This window comes from Lepidothrix coronata, unplaced genomic scaffold, assembly GCF_001604755.1.
Source record: "Lepidothrix coronata isolate B3197 unplaced genomic scaffold, Lepidothrix_coronata-1.0 Scaffold101, whole genome shotgun sequence".
In the NCBI taxonomy this organism is placed as follows: domain Eukaryota; kingdom Metazoa; phylum Chordata; class Aves; order Passeriformes; family Pipridae; genus Lepidothrix; species Lepidothrix coronata.
Genome location: NW_016690281.1, coordinates 1,757,896 through 1,781,393, shown reverse-complemented (window position 1 = coordinate 1,781,393; position 23,498 = coordinate 1,757,896). Strand labels below are relative to the sequence as shown.

The window sequence follows — 23,498 nt, the reverse complement described above, 5'->3', positions numbered from 1 at the left end:
CTGGAAGTTTGACATGTAGATATTTATATTCAGACAGAAACAACTTGCTGCCTCACCTTATCCCGTATTTTAGGAAGGGGAATTAATAGAAATAAACTTCTGTGAGCTTTTCTTACCACAGCCAGGTACGAGGGTTGATTTTTGGCCAGGTGAATTTTTTTTAGTCAGAAAAATAGATTAATTGAAAGTAGGGAACTTTGGACCCGTTTTTTTGTCTTCTTCTGGAGGCTTTCAGCCCTTCTCTGCCTCATTGCTTCTCTCCCTGTTTGTCCCTGTCAACAGCAAACTGGGATGTGGAGACTGGGAGGAAGGAGCTGAGCTGACTCCCCTTTGTAGCCATGGACATGTGATAACTTGGCTGTTCTGATGGGAAATTTATTTGATGGGAAGTCATAAAGATGAAAATTATGATATAACAATATAATCCTGTTTAATCTGTGCTCCATTAGAAATAATACCCTCTATAGGGAGCCATTATGGGGCTGCCTTGGACTTTTTTTGGAGGCCATTCATGCCAATTTTTTAAAATTTGTTTTAACATGTTCAGCCCCAGTGAAGGTTCCTGCAGCACATCAGCCCTTCCAAGGCGTGGAGTCTCTGCTGAAGGATGTGGTGGGGCCGTGTGGTCCCAGCTCCTGCAGCTCCTCTGTCCAGCAGCACGTGGGTTTGGACTCCAGAGATCACTTAATGTAACAAACCCTGCCTTCCGTGAGGGATTATATCATTTTAAAGAAGAAAAACATTCGAAAACCCCTAAAAGGAACACGGGAAAGCCTTTTTCCTGCGTCGTTTTTCCTTCCTTCCTTCCCTCTGGCGCATCCTCCTTGTTTTCCTCCTCCTCCCCTGCCCCGGCAGAGACCTCCAGAAAATGCCAAAGCCACGGATTTGGCCGCATCAGGTTCGGAGCATGTCCCAAACATTCCCAAACATTCCCAACGCGTGTGGGGCAAGTGCAGCCGCCATTGGCAGTTTATTTTATTTCCATCTTTTTTTTTTTTTAATGTTTTTTTTCCCCCCAAAAAGCCCAGCCCGTGGCTCCCTCTCCGGCTGCGCTGGGATAACAATGGGGCGCTTTGTGCCGCTCTGCAGCTGCTGAAATTTGACGAGATCCAAGTGAAGAAAACAGGAGCAGGTGGGTCAACAACGTGACCCTTTCGTTCCCAGCAGGATCAGTGGGAGCCCCGGGATGGAGCCCAGGAAATGAGGGTGTGTTGGTTGGTGCCTCGAGGATGGGAAGTGCCCTTTGGAGAGAGGTTTGCTGCCGTTTATCCCATGGGTTTCGCCCCAAAAATTCCAGGGCTGGGCAGTGTTGCTGTAGGGGATGAAGCGGCTTCGCTCCACACAGGAGATCTTTGCTCCGGTACCGGGGCTTTGGTTCCCAGATTGTCACTGGTTTGTTGGGTTTTGTGGTGCTCCGTGGCTGCCACATGGATGCTCCTGAAGTTCCCAATGGCCAGGGCCTGCCCTCCCCTCTCCCAGCCCCAAAGTGAGGCTGTCCAGATACGGCTGCCCCTGGATCCCTGGAAGTGTCCAAGGCCAGGTTGGATGGGGCTTGGAGCAACCTGGGAATAGTGGAAGGTGTCCCTGCCCATGGCAGGGGGTGGAATGGGATGAGCTTTAAGGTCCCTTCCAACCCAAACCAGTCTGTGATTCCATGATTCTGTCACCATTTCCCCTCTGAGTCCCCCCAGGTCGTGGAGATGGCTTCCTGCATGTCCATGTTTTTGCTGTGCTAGTGCGGTCCTGGAAAATGCCAAGGGTGGGAATTCCTGCAGCTTGGAGGAGGGTTTGGTCCGTGGTTCCTGGTGTGTTTGGTGGCGACGGAGGATGTGGTTGTGTTGTGCTCCTTTCCCTGGCACTGCCACATCAGCAAATCCATCTCATCGTGGAATCCTGGAATGGTTTGAGTTGGAAGGGACCTCAAAGCTCATCTTGTTTCAACCTCCTGCCGTGGGCAGGGACACCTTCCACTTCATCACCTTCATCAGTGCTGCCCACTTGATAGTAAGAGAAGGGTAAGATTAGGGAGAAAACCACTGTTAATAATCAGATGTGTGGGTCAGCAAAGAGCCACTTGTTCTTCAGCCCTTCCCTGCCTGAGTGTGGTGACCTGGTTGATTCCTTGGAGGTGTCACAGTGTGTTTTGGGCTGTGGCAACCATTTCAAAGGTAGCAACACTCAAACTTCAGTAGAGACACAGTTGTGGCCTGGGAGCTGTCTGAGATGGTGAGGGATTTGGAGTCTGAGGCTCGTGAGGGCAGATGTGAACAACTGTTGGTGAGTCAGCGGCTGCAAACGGGAGGTTCCTGGTGATGGATCTTGTAATCCTGATTCTGATATCAATTTACAATCAAGCCCCAATGTGAGATGGAGCAGAGCTCCCCCCTTGTACCTGGAGCTGTGGATGCACTTGTGGCGTTGAACATGTTCACATCCTCAGAAATCCTCCTGATTTACCTGTAATTTTAGTAGAAACCATGTCATGTGGGGCATCTCAGGTAATCCCACCATCACAGGCACTTCCATTGCTGAGGGAGTAGTACCCAACTCAAGCTCTTTGTTTGCTCAACATGAGGCCTGAAAGAGGAATGGACTCGGTGACCTCAGAGATCTTTTCCAGCCTTAATGATTTTCTGGGAATGACAGGCTGTGGTCAGGATGAGTCCATGCCAACTGGGGAAGGGGAGAGCGGTGAGAGCTTTGTCAGTGGGTTGGGAGCAGGAAAGATCCAAGCTGAGGAGCTTATTGGGGTGGAAGGAAGATGGATAGGGACTGGAGGGGATCTGAGTGCAGGGTGTGGAAAGCTGATCCGCACAACCCCACTGCCAGCTGCGGACACTCCATCCCTCGGGAAGGACTGGGAATAAATCAGAGCCTCTCCCAGCCTATCTGCGCTTAGCCTTGGGTTTTAGCAGGGCCTTGGTGGGATCTGCTCTGCAGGTCAGGGGAGCAGCACCACCCTTCAGCTGGAGGGGCAGGATTCGGCCACGAGCCGAGGAGGTTTAGGCGCCGACTCCTGACCCGGCGCTGCGACCGCGGTTTGTCCTTGGCTGCACTTGCAGCTAAACCCGGCTTGGTGCCGGCTTAGCTGTGCCCGTGCTGAGCAGCGGGGCCTGGAGCAGTGGCTCCCAACAGCTGGCAGCTCTGTTTACCCCGGGCTGGCCGAGCCGGCCCCTTCCTGGCACGGCCCAGCCGGATTGTGCCGTTGGTCCCGCAGCCGCGTGGGGCCGGTGCCAGGATTCCAAGTTGTCTCTTTGGAACAAGGAGCACAGGTGCAGGGCCGGGCTCCTGTTCCGGGCAGCCAGCGCTTCCCGGGAAGGCTCGGGACATGTGTGCCAGGAGCATCCTCCGATGACCCGTTTGACCCTCGGGAATGGGGTCGGGCAGGACCACGAGATCCTTCTGTGTCTCTTCCCTCTGCACACACGAACACCTCCCTGGGAATTGGGGTTTGGATTAAAATGACTTTTTGAAAGTAGGAGAAAGCGCTGCTGTGTCCTCGGGAGAGGCTGCTCTCCGAGGGAGAGGGATGCACAGGGATGCAGAGGCTGTTTGGATCCCGCTCCAACATCCATCCTATGGATCTGCAGGGCTAACCCAGTGATTAACATATGAAAACGTGGCTAACAGTGGGATTCTTGTGCAGGCAGGGATGAAGGAGATGGACGACCCTTTTGGTGCCAGTCGGCCCCAGAGCTGCTCTTTGGGCACAACCAACCTCTCACATTTGGAATTAGCTGGTGCTTTCCTGGTGCAGCTGCTTTTAGTACAATATTCTTCACTTCTCCTCTCTGAAGCGCTAATTTAGGCAGTTGGGGTGTGTTTGCTGGAAACCACAGGATGTATGGAGGGAGAATTGGGAGTTTTTAATAGCTGTGTGATGTATAATAATCCGAGGGGAGAAAAAAAATCCATTTTTATTTAAGGGATTTTGTGCGCATTAAGGTAAAAAACCCGAGTTTTCCTGACTGCTGCTGAAAATATTTTAAAGCAAATTCAAGGTAGTTTTGCTTGTGTGACAGCATCGAATCGTGGGTTTGAAAACTCTTCTGGTGGGGGATCAGGTGGCTCAGGCTGGAGCTGGGAGGAATGGATGGGTTTGGAATGTTTGCTGCCTGTTGGGGCTGGGCGAAGGGAGGTGTTGTGGATCACACTGGTAAAGTGCCTGGAGAACCCTTGGGAGGGAACATGGCTACATGTGAGCCAAGGACACTGCCTGGTTTAATTTGTGTAGACATGTAGGTGGGAATGTGTCTTAAACGTGGCCAACAAGTGTCTTAAATGGCTCCAGTACTGAATTTTCAAGAATTATCCTCACCAAGGTGCTTTTTTAATGGTTTAAAGTACAATTGTATCACACAGAAATATTTGAGGATAAGAATAATTGGAGGTGGGACAGAGCTGGAGTAATTTGGTTTTGGCAGCAGTATATTGTTAATTCAAAATGTAGTGGGGGTTGGACTTCACCTGTCACAACAGGGGTGAGTGTTCTGCCTCTTCAGAACAATCATTTCAGTATTTATACTCTGGGCTGGGACAAGAAAATGCAAAATGCAGATTTGCATGGATTAGGGAAAGTCTGGCTTCTCCAAAGCATCCCATAGCAGAGGGAGCAGGTTCATGGTGTGATCCCAAGGCTCTGCTTTGATCTCAGCTCTGCTGGTTCAATCCTGGGTAATTTTGTTAAATCCAGCCACGTGTAAAATCCAACAATGGGGAAAACTGGCCCAGTGGACAATTTGGACTTGTTACCATTATGATTTTTCTTCATGATAAAAAATTCCAATTGCACTTAATATGTTGGTGATAAATAAGACTTAATGAGATCTTAATCAATGTCTTTTGAAGATAAAACTGCCCCGTTTCGGCACAAATCCAGCACAGTCGGAAGGACTGTTGGCTCCGTGACTGGAGGAGTCAGTGGCACTGCTCAGGGCACTTAAATCACATTTTTCTTTGCTTCACAGAAGTTATTCATTTTTCTCTCACTTCACACTGCATAAAATACCCATTTTTATGCAGCGTATACTTGGAGAAGAGCAACACAACCCAATGCGTGTCGTTCACTCTGTAGCTTCAAACACCTGAACCCCCACTGTGTGTGATGTACTGGGACACTTGGTACCTAATTTCCCCCAAATTAAACCTAAAAAGCATTAAAGGTGTTTTTTTTTTTTTCTTCTTCAGTGTTTAAAATTAGCAAGAGGATAACTTAGAGCAGCATAACTCTTCTCTTTTTTTCCTTTCTCACACGTTGGCACCGCAGGATGGGAGTCGCAGCTCCTGGAAACAGGATTCCTGGGGATATTCCTGTGCCCTCTGTGGACCTTATCCCGCCTTCCCCAGCACACTCCTCCTTCCAGCATCGTCATCTGGGGCTTCCGCTGGCTGATTTTCAGGATCATGCTCGGAGCGGTGAGTGGGACGTGGTGCTTTGCTTCTTTGAGGTGACAGCAGAAGGGATGTCTCACCCCAGCACAAGACCTGCCCCTGGCCCATCAGAATCCTGTGGGTTGGGAATTTTTCCTAGTGGAGAAGGAGTGAGTAGAGGGAAACGCTTCCCAGAATCTTTGCCCTCACTCTTAGTGGTTATTTTAAGGATAAAACAGGAGTAAGAATATCCGTGTTGGTGTGTTGGTGCTGCCCCTGGGATTGGCCCTTGCAAAGGATTGGAAGTGGAACCTTGGGCATTGTGGCTTTTTCACAGGACTGTGAGGAATCCAGTGGGTAATTCCCAGGAAGCAGCAGCTTTACCCAGTTCTTTTTCCTTTGGATGTGCTTTCCTGAAGTGTCACTCTCTGCTCTGTCATATCAGAGAGAACAATTGCTGCCTTACTGTCCCAGTGCCAGTGGAAATTCCCAAGTAGCTTGTAAGAGAATCCATCAGGAACTGCCCCATCTCTGTTGCAGTAAAGGTGTGGCAGGGGCATTATCCTGGTATCTCCATCTGCTTGGACACTTCAAAATATCCCAGAACTTTAAGGATCATTGCTGTAGGAGGAGTGGTTGGGTGGTTTTTTTGTTGGTTGGTTGTTTTTTTTTCATGAATCTCATGGTGAATGTATTATTTTGGGGCATTTGCCACCAATGGAATCTTCCCAAATGTCAGCATAGGCCCGTCATCCTCTGTGGATGGAGGCTGGATCCTGGGGGTTTGGTGCTTCTCAGCTTCTAAATGCTGCAAGAAAGGCCTGGATGTGGCACTCAGTGGGTGACAAGGTGGTGATGGATCAAAGGCTGGACTCGATCTTGGAGGTCTTTTCCAACCTAAATGATTCTGGGATTCGGTGATTCTCAGCTGTGATGCTGATTATAGAATGAACTGATTGTCTATGACACCAAGTGTAGGGAAACCCAGCTCATTTCCTTAAAAAATTAAATGATCACCAAGTTTCCCCCCTGCTTTCCTTCTGAATTTGGAGTCTGACTGAGCTTTGCTCCTGCTAATGTGTGATATATATTCTGAATTATGGGACAGGCTGGATACAAAGGAAAACCATGCTCCCCAAACATCTTTGTTACTGTTATCTCTGTGCTGCTTCTCTTCTTTAGCTGGAGAGTAATAACTCTCCCGTTATTGTCAGGAGAGCCTTTGCAGAGGAGTCGGCTCCTGTCACATCCCGGAGTGTCTGGGATACTGATACGTCAGGAACAGGCACAGGAACGGAAAGCATGGAAAGGTCATTAAATGGGGATCTACACAAGGCAGTGGAAATGGGTGATTGATGGGATCTTTAATGTTTTGGGGCCCAAACACATGTCCTTCTCCTCCGGGGCCGGGCTAACGACACTCGCAGGCAGCGGGAAGGGAGTTTAACGCGTGACAGCGAAGGATCCTCCTGGAAAGCAGGTGCTCCTGCTCCCAGGGCATCTTCGGTTTCCTCCTAATCTGGGCAGGGGCTGAAGCTTGTGCACAAGTGTGTTTTGGAGGCACCTTTTCCCAGGGGTGGGATTGGCAGGGATTGTATTTTACGCAGAAAGGATGTTCGGCTTTTCCGGGCGGTTCTCTGAGGACTCTTCTGGGTGGTTGGGGAAAGGCTTTCCTTGGAAAATCCTCCAAGCAAACGGCATTCCCTCGGCTCAGCTGTGTTTTCTCACCTTGTGCTGGGTGTTAGGTGAGCAGTGCCATGTTTGAAATACACCTCAGGTGGGCAAGGAGGTCTCTCTTCTGCAATGTGGTGGCTCCCAGAGAAGACTCCACGTTCTCCTGTTTCCTGTGGTTGGTTCCCGTGTCATGGGACTGATTTCACCTGTCAGTCTTTTTTTTTTTTTTCTCCATTCAGTGTATCCTGTTTGGGCTCTTTTCCCATGTGGAGCTCTGGCAACCAGAGACTGTGCATTGAGCAAACCTGCTCTAGTGGAAGGTGTTGGAGGAAGGGTTGGAACAAGATGATCTTTAAGGTCTCTTCTGACCCAAACCATTCTGTGATAAGGGAGTTTTGCTGTTTCCTGGCTAATCTTCCCCCAAAAAATCACGTCCAGATCTTGCTTCATTGTCCATGTCTTCCCTGGGGCTGGCTGGGCTTGCTCAGGGGAGGTGGAGCAATGGGAAGTGGAATAATCCCGGCTGTGTGTGGCGGGAGCCGAGGAGTGCAGGGGCTGGCGCTGCCGCCGGGGTTTGATTGGCAGCGAGTGCTGGGCTGAGCTCAAATATTGCTGACTTTTTAAGAGGCGTAATTGCGTGATTCAATCTATATGTTTGATGTTCCTAACGAGCCATTAGCGCGGGATGTAAAGCCGGATGATGCTTCCTGGGAACACACAGAGGCAACAGAACAGCGGCTCTTTGTGTGAGCGAGCGCTTGTTGGGAAATAAGTGATGCAAACAGACATTTGTGGGGCTGATTTGCTCAGAAGAGCTCAGTGCCTTGATGCCTCCGTTGGTCTGCTCGTGATAATCTCTGTCACTTGGGTTCCTTGGAATTTTGGAAGGTGCAAAACATTGGTTCGTGTCTTCGTGTCCCCACCAGAATCACGGGGTGGGGGAGCAAAGGTGTGTGCCCAGACTTGTGCCACCCCTCCAAGTGAAAGGGTGAGAGGAAACGGCCTCAAGTTATACCAGGAAGATTCAGATCAGAGATTAGGAAAAAAACTCTTCACTGGCGGAATGGTCAGGCATTGGAATAAGTTGCCCAGGGAGGAGGTGGAGTCACCATGTCTGGAAGTGTGCAGGAGGTGCCTGGATGTGGCACCTGGGGATGTGGTTTTAGGGGTGATCGTGGTGGTGCTGAGGTGACTGTTGGACTAGATGATCTTGAAGGTCTTCCAGCCTTGGTTCTGTGATTATCTTATCCAAGGACATCACCCAAACTATGGTGACTTGCCAAGAGGAGCAGCCCTGCTGCCAGTAGGGCCCTTTCCTTGGTGGTAATGAGGTGGTTTTTGATCAACATTCCCCATCTGACTTGTGGGGTGGGAGCTGAGGCTGCATCTTGGGGTGCAACGAGCTCAGTCCTGAGATGTGGTTGTTCCCCAAGGGTTTCCAGTCAGCATTTTCCTTTGCAGCAGCACTGCTGGGATGTGTCCACTCACTACCCAAAGGACTTGTAGGTAGTGTTTTCCTGCTTGGTGATGTGATGTTCTGTACAAATCACAGAATCATGGAATGGTTTGGGTTGGAACAGATCTGAAAACTCATCCAGTTCCCTCCCCATGGGCAGGGACACCTTCCATTAGACCAGGTTGCTCCAAGCCCATCCAACCTGGCCTTGAATTTCCAGGGATGGGGCAGCCACAGCTTCTCTGGGTAACGGAGAAGAATTATCACTGGGATGGAAGGAGGAGGTGGGGGAGGTTTGAGCACTGGGGGTGTAACAGCACTTTGGGAAACAGGGAGTAAATAGAGAATTAAGGTGGAGCTGTCCTGCAAAGGATCACAGCCATATGGAATAAGTTACCAGGGAAAGTGGCTGGAGCAGAGGCTGTGAGTGAGTCTGAGACATCTTGATTAGTTTCTGGAGGAAGGGATTGAAGAGCGGAGTGAAAAAGCAGGGAAACGGGATTTAAAGCACATTACCACTTTAATTTAAAAGTGCCCAAAGCAAGGAAATTCAGATTTAGAGCTGCCAATCTCCCCCTGGCTGCTGCAGGTGTCGGGGTTGGGAGGACTCCGGGGTCTGTGTCCAGATGGGTCCGTGCCCCGCGGGCTCCGCTCCCGGCCGGGGCCACGAGCCCGAGCCTCAAGTTTGCCCCAGGAATTAGACCCTTTAATGTGTGTGTTATACAATAATACAATATCAATATTTAGAATATAAATGTGTTTTTAGGTACTCATCTGCTCTGTGCAGTGTCCTGGACACCTTCCTTGTGTGATGCCCTTAAACTGTTCCAGGGCAGCTCCCGGCTCGCCAGGCCAGTGGAACCCCAGGAGCTGGGATGGGATCCCTTGGGGAAGGGATTTTCTTCTCCCCTTTATCCTGGAAAGCCCTTTCCAGGATCAATCCCTCCTTACCCAGGGTGTGTCACACACAAGGTCCTGAGGAGCACAGGGGGAATTTAGGGAAACCCAAGTGCATCTTTTCCAGCTGGGATTTGTGCCTTGGCGCTCCCTCCCCTTGCTTTGCTTCCTGTAAACAAAATTTCTCTTTATTTTTTTCTCTCCCACTTCCCGGATTTCCCTTTCTGACAGTGACTCCAGACTGACCCCCCCTTCCCAAATCCAGGCTCAGCCTCTCTGAGCTGTTCAAGTACATCCTCAGAAGCCGCTGCAGAACAGAGGAGTTTGGAGCAGTTTTTGGCAGGCAGAGACTTAGAAGATGATTTAAATCCTCTGGCGTTTCAAGTCTGCACAAAAGATATTTTCTCCTTTTACAGGAGGAAAAAAGATCATTTAAAGTGATAGTCTTGGGAAATAATAATAATAAGCAATAATTTTTCCCCTTAAATTGTCAAAAAGTTTTCCTAGTAAATGTTGCCCATCTCTCCCAGAGATGTGTTTTCACGGAGAAAGGATCAATTACTTCCAGATTATTTGTATATCACTTGATATTTGATACGTTCTGAAGTGATTTTGAATTTTCTTTACCATAAAAAGAAAAAAACAACACTTCATTTAACCAACTGCAGCAAATCCTTTCAGAAACTTGTGGTTCGTGTTAAACTCTTCGTGTTTCTTGTTTTGTTTTCGCTTGGATCCTGTTAAAAGTGTCATAACGTGGGTGGCATTTGAAAGGTTACTGGAAAGGGTGGGGATGTGATTAGCTAATAAGGGAGATGAACTTTCTGGCAAAAATACCCAAGACTTTGAAGCAAACAGAATCTGGATGCCTGGAGTAAAATCGCATTAGATGTAATGAAATAAAAGTGGGAATTTAAGGCCATCCCTAAATGTAAAAGGAGGAGGAGAAGAAGAGTCCAACGGATGTAGTTGTCATCTCGGTGACAAGCGTGCCCTGATCCTGGGCATTATGGCTCTGAAATTGAGAATAATTATTCTAATTTGTTTTATTACATTAGCGTGGGTAGGAGGGAAGAAAGGGAGCTTTCTTCCCTGGCTTTCTCATTATTCATGGGCAGCGCGGCGGGGCCCGGCTCCCGGCTCCCGCGCCGGGGCTTCATGGGAATTTTTGGAAAATGATGTCTGCAATGTTCTGACCTTTGCCGTCCCAGCTGCAGCCCTCCTCCTCTCTGCAGGGATCCCACACTTGACTCCTTAGCAACCTCCTTTGTGCCTCTGATCTCTCTCCATTTGTCTGGTAATGGCCCTTGGCAGGAAGACTTGTTGTTCCTTCGGTGGCTGTAAAAGGCAGGAGCCGCTAATGCCAAGGACTTTTCAAAATCCCTTTCACCCACTCCTTGCAGTGCCGCCTTCAAAGTCACCCAGATGCTGGTGCGGTCGTGGTGGCTTCTCAAAGGGTCTTTTTGGGGAGTTGAAGGGGGAAAACCAGCAAATCAAACAACAACAAAGTCAACAGCAGTGACTTCTCTTCCAGGAAAGCGGTTTCCAGTCCCTCCACTTGTGGTGGTTTGTGGTTGTGTTTGTGGTGACTCTGGTTTGGCTTCTGTGCTGGACTGACCCATGCTATTTTAGCAGGATCTGGATGTTCACCTGACCTTCTGCAGGTGGGACCTGTCCTGGGGCCATCTCAGAGCCCATCTGTGCAGGGGGTCCCAGGCAGGTGTAGGGTCTGTTCACCTGAATCATCATCAAATCCTGGAATGGTTTGGGTTGGAAGGGACTTTAAAGCCCATCCAGTCCCACCCCCTGCCATGGGCAGGGACACCTTCAACCAGACCAGGTTGCTCAAAGCCCCATCCAGCCCATCCTTGAGTGCTTCCAGGGATGGGAATTGTTCCAGGGAGTCTGGGGCCTGATCTATAATGTGCTAATGTTGGACCAGAACTAATGTTCTCCAGGTGATGGGAAGTGCCATCTTGTGCAGGCTTGGATCTGAACAAGAGCTTGGATCTGCTCTTGGCTGTGGGCTTGGAAGTGATGTGCAAGGCACAGAACAAAGCTGTTCCATCAGCAGTGTCAGCTGAGCAGCATCAACCTGCCGTTGTCTGGCTGAAGGATCAGAAGATATGGAGGGGTTTGGGTTGGCAGGGACTTTAAAGCCCATCCAGTTCCAACCCCCTGCCAAAGGCAGGGACACCTCCTACTATCCCAGGTTGCTCCAAGCCCCATCCAACCTGGCCCTGAACACTTCCAGGGATGGAGCATCCTGTTATTTCTCTCTTTCCATGGAAGAAGCAGCAGGGAGTTGGTTCAGTGGGTTGGTGTGAACATCAGGCTTGGCTCTTGCTAAGCCTTGAGTTTGCTGCTGTCAGAGCTGTAGAAAAACATTTCCACGAAGCCTGAGACCTGTGTCGCGTGTTCCCTGGGTGGCACTTCCTAAAGAAAGGAATGAAACACTGCCTGCAGGACACGGGATCCAGCTCATCCATCCTGTGCCACAGAGCTTAATCCATCCAGCAGAGTGGGACCCACGGAGGGCAGGGGTAAGTCTGGCCTAAATCCAGCCTCTGCCACCAGCCACAGTTCACAGCAAAGATTTGGGCTCATCAATTATGCAAATATTTAAAAGCATGCAAACAATTTCCACAGCCATTGAGGCATTAACAGACCATAGAAAATGTTTTGAATTTTCAAATTGCTCCAGCCTTTGCTGGGGTCGGGAATGAAACTTTGTGTCCTTTAGGAGATATATAAATAAAAAAACATCATAAAGTGCTGTCTTGGAGCAGCTCAGAGGGAGTTTTAGGCACCCAGCAGAAGGAAGGTCTTGTTGGATTCCCTGGATTTACATGCTCCAGGTGCCAGGCTCTGGGAGCCCCTTCCAGCTTTGCCATGTAGTCCTTAAACAATTTTATTTTTAAATTTGACCCTTGCCAAGCTCCTTCCTCTTCCATGAACTGGGCTCTAAATTACAGCCACTTTGTTTCAGAGCACGCTGGTGAATGTTTGGCTTTCAAAGAGATGCCGAAACCTCTTTATCCGCGGGCAGCAGAGGTGGTGTGGGAAGGGCACGGCTTTGGGATTTTCTCTGGGAGTGTTTCTTATTTGTATGATGAGGAAGATGAAAAGCTGGAATTTAGTATTGCCCATCATGGAGATTTTTTGGTGGGTTTTCACCCATCTTTTTCACAGTGAAGACACAGAGAGGTCTTTAAATTGACTCTGAGTTTCTGCCACCGGTGCCCTGTTCCCCACCCTTCCCTCTGGAGCCGGGATCAATGGGGGTTTTGCAGACATAGCTTGAGTCACCAGCCTTTTGCTCGGCTTCCCGTGCTATTGGCCTGTCTGTACCATTTTTTTCAGAATTAATTTTGGGCTGAAAAAGTCTCAAAGAGTGCTTTGTTCCTCCTTGACACTCACTCCAGGGAGAAAAAAAGAAAAAAAAAAAAAAGAAAAAGGGAAAAAACCGTGGAAAATCTGACATCTGCATTGTAGAGAAAAATCAATAGATAGGGAGGAATATAATTATCCCCCACTCCTGAAAGAATTTTTGCAGATATTTTTTGTAACAGTGACTCATATCGGCTCAGAGCTTGAATGACATTTTAATTATTTCGGCTTTTTTTCGGTTTGAATCACCCAAGTGCAGAGCTGGGAAGGGGCACAGCTGGGCAGAGCCATCCGGGAGCAGGGGAAAGGCAGGGTTTGGGGGGTGGGAGTCGAGCACTTCCCTCCCTCTATGCGGTGTTGGAGCAGGAGCTGTGGGGCTTGGTGGGCAGAGCTGGGGGCTGCACCCACAGCCACGGGGCTGGATCATCCCAGATCCGGGCTGGATCACCCCTGGATCTGTGGTGGATCACCCCTGAGTCCATGAGGGATCACTGCTGGATCTGTGGTGGATCACCCCTGAGTCCGTGAGGGATCACCCCTGGATCCGTGAATCATCTGTGCTGGCATCAGAAAAATAAGGGAGCAGTTCATCTTCTTTGGAGAGGTTTTTCTCCTTGTGTGAAGTGTAAAATCCTCATGGAGGTTTCTGATGTTGCATCTCAAACTGGTGCTTGTGCCTGGGTGTGATCCTTGGGGAGGGGGGTCAGGGATGGAAGCGAGGGAGATGATGGAGGAGAAGGGAGTAAGGGTGATGCTGTGGGTTTGGTTCGGGCAGGTTTAATTAGAAGGGAATCGGGTAATCAGAAACTAATTAGAACAAACAAAAAAGGAAGGAGAGAAGGAGAGGTCTGAGGAGCAGAGACTGGCCAGGCTGGGTGGGGCAGGGATGGGGTGGGAGAACTGGGGGGGCTGGAGGTTTGACCCACAGGGACCTTCCCAGGAGGATGTTCCCCCTCGTTTCTGTTGGGTGGCTGAGCTGCATCCCGGTGGGACAGCCTTGGGTGAGCTGGGAGAATCCTTGGAGCAGGGAGATGAGGTTGGAGAGGGGTTTCTGTGATTCCCATTCCCCGTGGCTGGGATGTGGGTGCAGTGAAGGGCTCCTGGGTGGGCACACACAGCACCCATGCTCCGAGCCTTCTGCAGGGCCAGGAGGGGCAGGTCCTGGGGATCCAGGGGGGTTTTCCCTTATGGAACATCTGCCAGTGAAGCAGGAGCTCTTCCCCACTCAGTGTTCAGCTTAATGCTAACATCAGGAGCAGGGGATGGTACAATCCAAGGAGCAGTGTCCAGATGTGCTCCTGGGAAGTGAGGGCCCATCCTCCTCAGGAGCTCATCCTGCTGTGCCTCAGGAAGGTGAATCCCAGGATTCACAGGGCAAAGGCAGATTTCAGTGCCCTGAACCCAGGAGGGACGTGTCTGGGGAGGCAGTGGCACAGCTCCCATCCTTCAGGTTCTGCTTCCCAGTCCCAGGTCACATTCCCTGTGTGCCGTGGTCTTGGCTTTGGGATTTCTGCCACAACTTCGTCAAGCTCATGAAACGTAGGAAACAAAAGCTGTTCCTAAACTTCCTCTCTGCGGCTTAATGTCCTCTGAAATCCCTTTTGTTGGATATTTTCAATGCTGGGGAGAGAGAGGGGGCATGTGAGGTGACTCAGTGGAGCAGGACTGGAATTGGTTCAGTGGGAGTGAAGGGGGGATTTTGATTTCCACCCCAAAAGTCCCTTGGCCGCCGGTTGGCAAATGGATTCATCAATGTCCCGCGTGTGAAGGAGAATTTATTAGTCATAAATAGCAAGTTTTGAGCAGGCTGAGGGAGTTTTATCAACCAGACTGGGTTGATGCCTCAGGGGCTGGGTCCAGCCCTGTAGCAGAGCTTGATCAATTTTGATTTGATGAATTTTTCTGAAGAATTTGCTGGGAAATAGATTTCTTTTTTTTTCCTTTCGTTGCTTGTGGATCTTGCTCAAGTGACTGCATGGTCACTTTGCCTTGAGCACTGTAGTGAGACATCAAAGCTGGGAATGATGCTGGAGGAAAATGGGGTCTTGTCCATGTAGCTGGTGTCTTATCTGTCTGTGTCTTATTTATCTTCTCTAGCTTATCTAAAATAAAAGTATGGTGACAAAAGTCACCCGTGGCATATCCAGAGTGTGGGAAATGCTCTTTACCCATGACCCTGAACTCCTGGATGCAGAGCAGGGCTGGTGGATGGAGAGTTTGTGGGGGCTGAGTGAGGCCAGCTCAGTGATTAAACCCAGGGATTTTATTGAACACCATTAAAATAAATTAAAAAAAAAAAAAAAAGGCCCAAAATGTAATTTTCCTTCTCCTGTGAAAAATGCTGGTGGATTTAATGCACCTTCATTCTGGGAGCCTGGAGGTTGGTGTTTCCCAGGTCCAAGCAGGTGCTGCACCTCCATCCTCCCCCTGGGCCGTGCCCTCGAGGGAGCAGATGTGGAAAGGAAGGAAGGAAGGAGATATTGAGCCCATATTTCATTGTGGAGTTAATTCAGCCCAGGGGGAACATTCTGAAGTGCCCATGTGGAGAGAAGCACAAGGGGATGTCCGAGCGTGTGGAACCCCCGGAGCCGCTGGACATTCCCAGGATAGAGATCCCAACCTTCCCCTTCCCCAGGCCAGGATTGCTTGGTGCTCCAAGGAACTGGGGGGCACCTTCTGGCTGCCAAAAGCTCGGCCTAAACCATCAACCCCCAGTGTCTTTGCAGCCTCCTTCCCATCAGGATGGATTTAATAATCCTGGTTGGAGCGGGATTCAAAGCAGGGCCAGGGAGGTGAAAGGGCAATTGCTGGTTCACTTGGCCACCTGTTTCCTTCCCTTTGGTTCATATTTAATTTGTGTTGCCAAATTCCTTCCCCTTCTGATATCCTGAAAGTCCCCTCGGACACCCCCTCGTGCAAACAGAGCTGGTGGTTTTGGGGTGCCTGGTTTTTCCTGGGGTTGTAAGTGTGTAAATATTCATTTGCCTTTATCATTGGGAAGGGAAAATAAACTTTAAAAGCCGTTTTCCTGCCCCCTCCCTTTTTAGTTTTGTCTAGTAGAGCTGATCATAAAAAGGGGAAAGTGCAAAAATGTTTTCAAAACTCCCCATCTCCTGCCCTTTAGCCTCCAAAATAGATGCAGAATTCAAGTTTTCAGCTACTGCTCTGCCAGCTCAGAACTAGAAAGAAACTTCCCACATTTTTTTGAACTTAAAAAAAAGGGGAAAAGCATCTTTTTAAGTAATTTTAGAATTTAGAAAAGGAGAAACAAGTCAGTGTGCAGAGTTTGCTACAGCACATCTTTTCCATGGTTCTCAAACGATCCCATTGCTACCTGACAGTATTGGGAGCATTATGCCAAGGTGGAATGATATCTAATTATTTCTCTCCTTTCTTTGTTTTCCATTTAATTTGTCCTTATCATTCACTCCTTGAACTCTGCTTAATATATTCCCACCAAATATTTCTTGCAAGGTGTTGGTGTCTTATGCCCAAACGAGAGGAGAGTCCTCCAGGTCTGCTGGAGTCTCCTGGGGTTGTCCCATCCTCACATCCTCTGGCTCCTTTTCCTTCTAGTCCCTCCCATGTCCTCTCCTCATCCAGAGGGAGGAGGATTGGGGTCCATCAGAGGTGCCCCAGCCTCTCTGGGAGCAGGGAATGGGGAGTTTTCCCGGGCTTTGATCTGGCAGCATAATCTGCTGCAGCTGCAGAGCCCAGGCTGGTTCAGTGGACACACAGAAATCATGGAAATGGGTTGGGAATTGTCAGCAGGCTGGGAGAAACCCCGGGAATGCGAAACCCCGGCAGATGTGGGGATTCCCAGCTCCTCCCTTCCTCCTCCCACCCTCCTGTGCTCACTTGGACCCAGAGACCACGTCTCAAACTTTGCATCTCCCAGAGAATGGGAGCTGACTTCCAAGAAAAATGGCAGCAGGAAGCAAATAATTGGGTAAAAACCGAGTCCATCCAAGTGTGGAGCATCAAGGTTTGTCAGGACCCACCCTGGTGGGACCATACCCAGGGACCCACAGCACCAGGATGAGAGGAGATGGCCTGAAATTGCACCAAGGCAGGTTTAGTTGGATATTAGGAGAAAATTCCTTGTGGAAAGGGTTGTCCAGCCCTGGCACAGCTGCCCAGGGCAGGGGTAGAGTCACCATCCCTGGGGGTGTGGATGTGGCACTTGAGGACATGGTTTTGTGGTGCTGGTGATTGTTGGACTTGATGATCTTGGAGATCTTTTCCAACCTCAGTGCTTCCATGATTCTTCACAGCAGGATCATGGAGTGACCCACCACGTTCTCCTTTCGTGGTTCCTCCTCAGCAGAGCTGAAGCCACAGAACACGGAGGTTTTCTGTGCACTTCATGCTCTTGTTTCTTGGCCCAAATTCTTGGGAAAACTGGAAAACTCCCTTGCCAGTGTGGAAGTGGACCCAAGGCAGCAGCAGGGGAACGATGACTTGAAACACCCCCTAATTATGAGAGTGGGAGTTTTCTGTGCTGAAAATCAGCTTTGATGTTAAGGGTTTTAAGTGACTTTCCTGCTTGAAAGCTTCATAGTAAACAAAATGTGATGAACTGTCTTAGTGACTCATTGCAGGGAAGATTTGGATTGTCAGTGTGGTGCTTTTCTCTCAGATACTTGATTTAATTATCCCTGTGGAATCCTAGAGCTGGAGAACAGTCTGGGCAGGCAGGAGGGAAGGTCATCGAGATAACTGGCCTGTTTTAATATTCCAGCATTCCTGCACAGAGCCTTCCTTAGCTCTGTCCTGCCCCTGCCAGGGCTGCCAGCTGAGGCACATCCTGTGAGATGCTATCAGTGGATCCTGTAATTTTAGAAAAGGTTGGAGGGCAGGACGAGCCCGGGGATGATTCGGGAGGGGAAGATGAAGCCGGGAGTGTTGACAGCGAGTGTATCTTGTCCTGGCCCCTCCTGCTCCAGCCCTGCAGAGTGATGGGATCTGCTCAGGAGCTCCCCACCACCCTGCTTTCCCACCCCAGTTCCTGTGTGATATCACTGCATCCCTCTCCTACCTGTGAGGAGTTATTAAACTTGGCTCTGTCCTCTCTTTTCCACACTCGGAAGCCCTGTGCTCTCAGATCAGTCAGACAGACAGACACACAGCCCAAATACAGCCTTGGGAACTGGGTATTTCAGGATATTCAAGAGGTCTGGACTGTTTTAGGGGAGTCTTAGATTTGATTTTTTTTTTCTTGAGCCCTAAACCTGCTAAACTTAGTTTTATGCTGCAGGTGAAGACTTGTTGTAGCATGAGCAGGGAGGTGGCACCAGATGAGCCCCTGTGGTCCCTTCTGTGGTTCTGTGAATTTGGATGAAACCACCAGGCCAGGATGGGCCATAGTGCTGGAATTTCCTCCTCTGAGCTCTCAGATTTTAGCCATGAAAGGTCACTGATCTCTGCTTGGAAACCTTCCCTGCTGTAAATGTAAAGAAGCTTCAGGATGCTCCCGGTGCAGCAGCAACTGGTCCTTCCAGGAACTCCCTCTGTTTTTCTCCTAAGGGAGGCAGGAACATCATAATTAGGGGCAATGTCAGAGGTAGGTAAATACCCCCTAATTGTATGCAGATGATAGAGCTCGTTCAACCTTTTGACTAGTGAAGCTTTCCTCAATTTGGGATATTGTGATCCTAATCAGGGACCTTTCCCCACATCAAAGCTGAGCCCGAATCCCTTGGGGCTGGCAGGGCTTGATTGCAGGGCTTCCTGCTCATCCCTGCCCAGGTGTCCTTCCTGCTCTGGACCACTGATTCCTTTCTGCTCTTCATCTCCGAGGCAAAGAAATTTAATCCCAATATTACTGCCAGGCCTGGAATGGACCCAGTGGTTTGGAAATTTCCCCTCTTGTTGCCCTGAGATATCAGTGCACGGCCAGCTCGGATACCTGCTCGTTTCCTTGCCAACCTCTAACCTGAGGTGGAGCAGAGCTGTCATTAGTGCATCCATCTGTGTTTGGATCTGTCAGCTTCCTTCCCCTGCTCCTCTTTTGTTTCTCTAATTACTTTGATTGCATCTCTGTGGCCAGCTCAGGGCAGGCTGTGGGTCCCCATCCCGCTCTGTCGCTGTTCCCTTTTCCACAGGCAGCAGAAGTGGCTCTGCCAGAGGGAAACTGTGCGGTTTGGATTTTAAAATAGTGACTCTGGCTGTGTTTAGGGCTGCAGGGAACACTTATCTGTTACAGAGTGGCCCAGTGGCAGAGCCTGGATTTTCCTACTGCTGGTATCCAGGGATTCTGCTGATCCTGGGCTGCTCAAACCTGCTCTGCAAAGGCTCAGGTGTGGGCAAAGCATCTTCCAGCACCCTTGAAGTGGTGTGGCCTATTCCACAAGGATTTTGGGTCAGATTTTCAGTAAAATGGCAGTGGAATGAGTCACATGCACAACATTCCCTTGGGAACAACAGCTGGACCCGGTGTGTGGATGTGCCCTGGGTCTCCTTCAGCCTCTGCCATTACAGGCTGTGTGTTTAACCAGAGCATTTGGCATCTTGAGATACAAGATAAAATAAAATATTTATGACTGTATGCTTGTCTTTTTTCCCCAGGGGCTGATTAAAATCCGAGGGGATGGCTGCTGGAGAGAGTTAACATGCATGGATTATCACTACGAGGTGAGTGATCTGTGCATAAAACCTCATTTCTCTTGTCTGCTTTCCTTTGGTAAATTAATTTTCCCAGACCTTTCCTCTCCTGCCAGGCATTTCTCCATGTTTTCTTACTCTATCCCAGCCTTCTGGCAGTGCAGGCAGTGTCCACGTGCCAGCTGGGTGATGCTATTTTTCCCAACCTCAGTCCTAAAAGACCAATTTCTCCCCTTCCCTCCCCTCCCCATCACGGATTCAGGAACAAACCTGAGCCTCACTGAGAACTTCACTGTAAAAAATGCTGCAGGGGAGGGACAGAAAGGAGCTTTCTGTGGTGTTGTCCTGAGACCTTCCTGCTTCCACTCCCAAAATGTGGACACATGCAAACAGAAACGGAGCATCCTGGTGCTGTCCAACATGCAGAGCATAATCCTTGGCAGTTCAGAATTCCATGGTTTTATCTTTTTGGCATCTGTTTCAGTGATTATGGTGTGTTCTGATTAGAGACTGTGGGTTGTTTTCTGGCTCTGAGTCTTGTCTCCTCTCTGGTTCCAGAGAAGCTCAGCTTCGGCTTCCCCTCTCTCTTCACCTTTGGGTTTGCATTTGTGTTTTACAGAAATGGGGTTAAGATAGAAAATGCTGTGTATGGTGATGCTCCAGGGGTGAGGAGCCCTGGTTTGGTGAAGGAAACAGTCCTGAAACAATATTCCCTTCTCTGGCTTCACATCACAGCCACTGGGAGTGGCCCAGGATGTTATAACACCTCTGGTCTCTAATCCAAGTCCATCTGACATTTTGGAGCATAATTCCTATTGGGAGCAGCTGAGGGAGCTGGGGGGGCTCAGCCTGGAGAAAAGGAGGCTCAGGGGGGACCTTCTGGCTCTGCAAGTCCCTGACAGGAGAGGGGAGCTGGGAGGCGTCGGGCTCTGCTCCCACGGAACAAGGGACAGGACAAGGGGAAACGGCCTCCAGCTGTGCCAGGGGAGGTTTAGATGGGATATCAAGAGAAATTTCTTCATGGAAAGGGTTGTCAAGCATTGGAAGGGGCTGCCCAGGGCAGCTGGAGGACATGGTTGGTGGTGACTGTGGTGCCTGATCCCTGTGGTGTCCTGATCCTGTGCCCAGGTAATGTGGTGCTGGTGGATGGTTGGACTCTTAGAGGGCTTTTCCAGCTTTAACCATTCCGTGATTCTATGAAGTCTGGAATTCTGCAGATCCCAAAAGCTCCACCTGCCTTTCCAGCTTTAATGCTCCTTTTTTTTGTTGTTCCCATCAGTGACTTTCCCGGGGTTTCCCCCCCTCAGTGCAGGGCTGACCTTGCACAAAGGCTGCTGCTCCCTTGGCTCTTGCAGGACACCAGTGGTCCAACTTCATTCCTGGTAAAACTATGGATGGAAAGACCCTTCAGTGCTGTAGTTCTTAATCCTGGACATGAAGGTGGCTGCAGCAAATTCCCTGTTTTTGCTGGGCACCTGGCAGCACTCTGGGAAAATGCAGCTCAAAGCCAGCCCCCGGCAGCCCCTGCTGACCCCAACCCACAACAATCAGGCTGCACAATCCCAAACCTCTCAAATCAAAACCAGAACCAGTTCTGGAGCCCAGAAGGCTAATTAAGACCATTCCTGTCCTATCCATAAGGCAGGATCCCCAGCCTGTGCAAGTAATTGGGAACAGGGGCAGGGGGCAGAGCACGTTATCAATATCAATTATTTTAATCCGCACAAAAGAAGCTGCAATAAAAGGAAAATGAAAGAGGCCAAACTTTGTCTACCAGCAATAATATAACAAAAATAACAAAGGGCTGCGATTCACCTGCTGGTTTCAACCAGCCAGAGGGAGGAAGAAAAGGGTAAAGCTGAAGATTCCTCTGGGAGGGAGGAAGGGAGCTGGGAATCTGCTCGTAATTAGGATGATAAAACTGAGTATTGGACTGGCTTGAAGTGGACTCGGGCCAAGTGAGTGCTGTGATGTATGTTGGCCACCCCAGCTCTGCTGTTCCAGCCCTGAGCTGGAGTCCAAAACCTACATGGGCTCCTCTGCCAAGAGCATTAATGCAAAGCCACGGCCCCCTCCCTGCGTGGGGAGCGCCCGGCTCTGTTTGTTTGCAGGAGAACCAGGAGCTCTGCTCGTGGAAAAGAACATTCCCACCTTTGTCAGGAGGGGTGGCTCGAACAGTGCTGGGGTGCTTTGGGTAATTAAGCAGAGCGGATTTTTCCTGCCTCTTTCCCCTCTGATGTGTAGTAGGGCCTTAATCCCAGCCTGGCTGGGAGCTGCTCTGTCCTCTGGCCCCTGGCACTGTGTGAGTTGTGGTTTGCACGGGAGGGGTGTTTTCCAACCAGCCTCCTCTGATCCCTGAGGATTAGATGGGCTCCAGTAGGTGTGGAAGAGAAAAGCAGACGCTGGTGGGGATGGAGAAGACTTTGCTGCACCACCAGACACAACTTGGCGCGTGAAAACATCCTGGAGGCTGGGATGAGGGCTGGGGGCTGGATTAATCATGGCTGTGGGTGCCAGGAGTCCCAAACTGCAATCCCAGCTTGGCAAGGCACCACAAACAGGGAATTTCTCCTCCTCCTGCATTGATTTCTTTGCTAACCTGGTCAGAGGCTCCACGGTGGGTGTGTAGGTTTGTGCCCTGGGGCTCCTGATCCCCTGTGGTGTCCTGACCCTGTGTCCATGTTAACATGTCAAAATGGACATGCCTGGGTGCTGCCTGGCAGGTGAAGTGCTGGGGTTTTCCATGCCATGGGTTTTATTTATCCCTCTTTGTGTTTGCTGGCTGTGCTTAGATGGCTCTTTGCCCTACAAGAAATCCCAGTAAAAGGGAGTTTTTTTTCCTCAGTGGAACCTGTTCCTGAGCAGTTGATGCAGAGAAGCTGCTTTTGGGTTTCAGGTCTGTTTGTCATCAGGATTATTAAGCATTTTGATTACTGTGCTCACACAGATTTACAAATCTGTGTGCAGGGTTTGCAGGCTGAAGCTGGAATTCTGCTTCCACTGGAGCATATGGGATGGATCCTAGAGTGTTTGGAGCATGGCACCTGCCAGGGAAGGCAGGCAGCCTTGGTTCCCTGCTCGTGCAAGCAGAGGGCTGTGGCTGAGCGTGTCCCCTGCCCCTGCCTGCTCCAGAGGGATCATTCCCAGAGCCCATCAGCTCCATGCATCAGGGAAAAGTCTGCCATGGAAGGTTTTGAGCCACTCCAGGCCCTTTCTGGAGCCTGCACAGCTTGCAAGACACCTCCCAGGTGTGGGCTGTGAACAGGTCCCAGGTCTGTGAGCCAGGGATGGGATCAGGGAGCACCACCTGGCTCCCTCCTGTGCCAGGCTTTGTCTGGCCCCAGCTTTGCTAATTCTGGGAGTGCTGCTTGGCTGGCACAGGCACAATGTCTTAACGTGCTCCAAATGCAGAAAATCCTCTCGTGTTTTACCCCCCCTCCCCAGCCCTGTGGATCCCAGACCCTTTGGAGCACCTTGAGAGCAGATGTCTTGGCACGGGGCAGGTTTGAGTGGCACAGGCAGGAGGAGAGGAGCAGTTTGGACCCACAGCCATCCCAAGGGGAGCCAGTGGGTTCTTGGATCCTGGTGGTGTTTCTGGCAGAGCAGTTCAGCAGATAATCAGAGTGGCTGGGAAGGTCCTGCGGGGTCACATCCATCCCATCCCGCCGTGTTCCCCCCCAGAAATGCTCCTGGTGGGATGCAATCCAGGGATGCATTTTTCTAATGGCTGCCAGAGTGCTGTTGCTTTTTAATTACAGACAGATATCTTGTAAAACTCAGCCACCAACTGGTCAGGACAGCTGCAGGAGCAGCTGCTGGGGCAGGAGCCCCGCTGGGCAGGGTCTGCTCTGCCAGCTCTGCCCCAAAACCACGCCAGGGCTGCTGGACACATCCAGGGGTCCCTCCTGAGGAACATCCATGGCCTGTCCTCTGAGGAAAGACATGGAGGGGCTGGAGCCTGGTGGAATGTCCTGGGTGCTAGTTAGGGACACCTCAAGTCCAGTTCCAGGCCCCTCAATTCAGGACAGACATTGAGGGGCTGGAGCGTGTCCAGGGAAGGGAACAGAGCTGGGAAGGGGCTGGAGCACCAGGAGCAGCTGAGGGAGCT

The 23,498-nt window shown here is 50.2% G+C and overlaps 1 protein-coding gene across 1 annotated transcript in view; it reads left to right on the top strand.

Moving 5' to 3' along the window:
• The window catches only part of LMF1 (lipase maturation factor 1), a gene marked incomplete at its 5' end in the record, with an annotated part of 152,628 nt that overhangs the window by 46,454 nt on the left and 82,676 nt on the right, over positions 1-23,498 (top strand). Inside the window, 2 exons of the mRNA XM_017823042.1 lie at positions 5,267-5,415; positions 19,355-19,420. Of these exons, the coding sequence (XP_017678531.1) occupies positions 5,267-5,415; positions 19,355-19,420 (215 nt within the window). The remainder of the gene's footprint in view (positions 1-5,266; positions 5,416-19,354; positions 19,421-23,498) is intronic.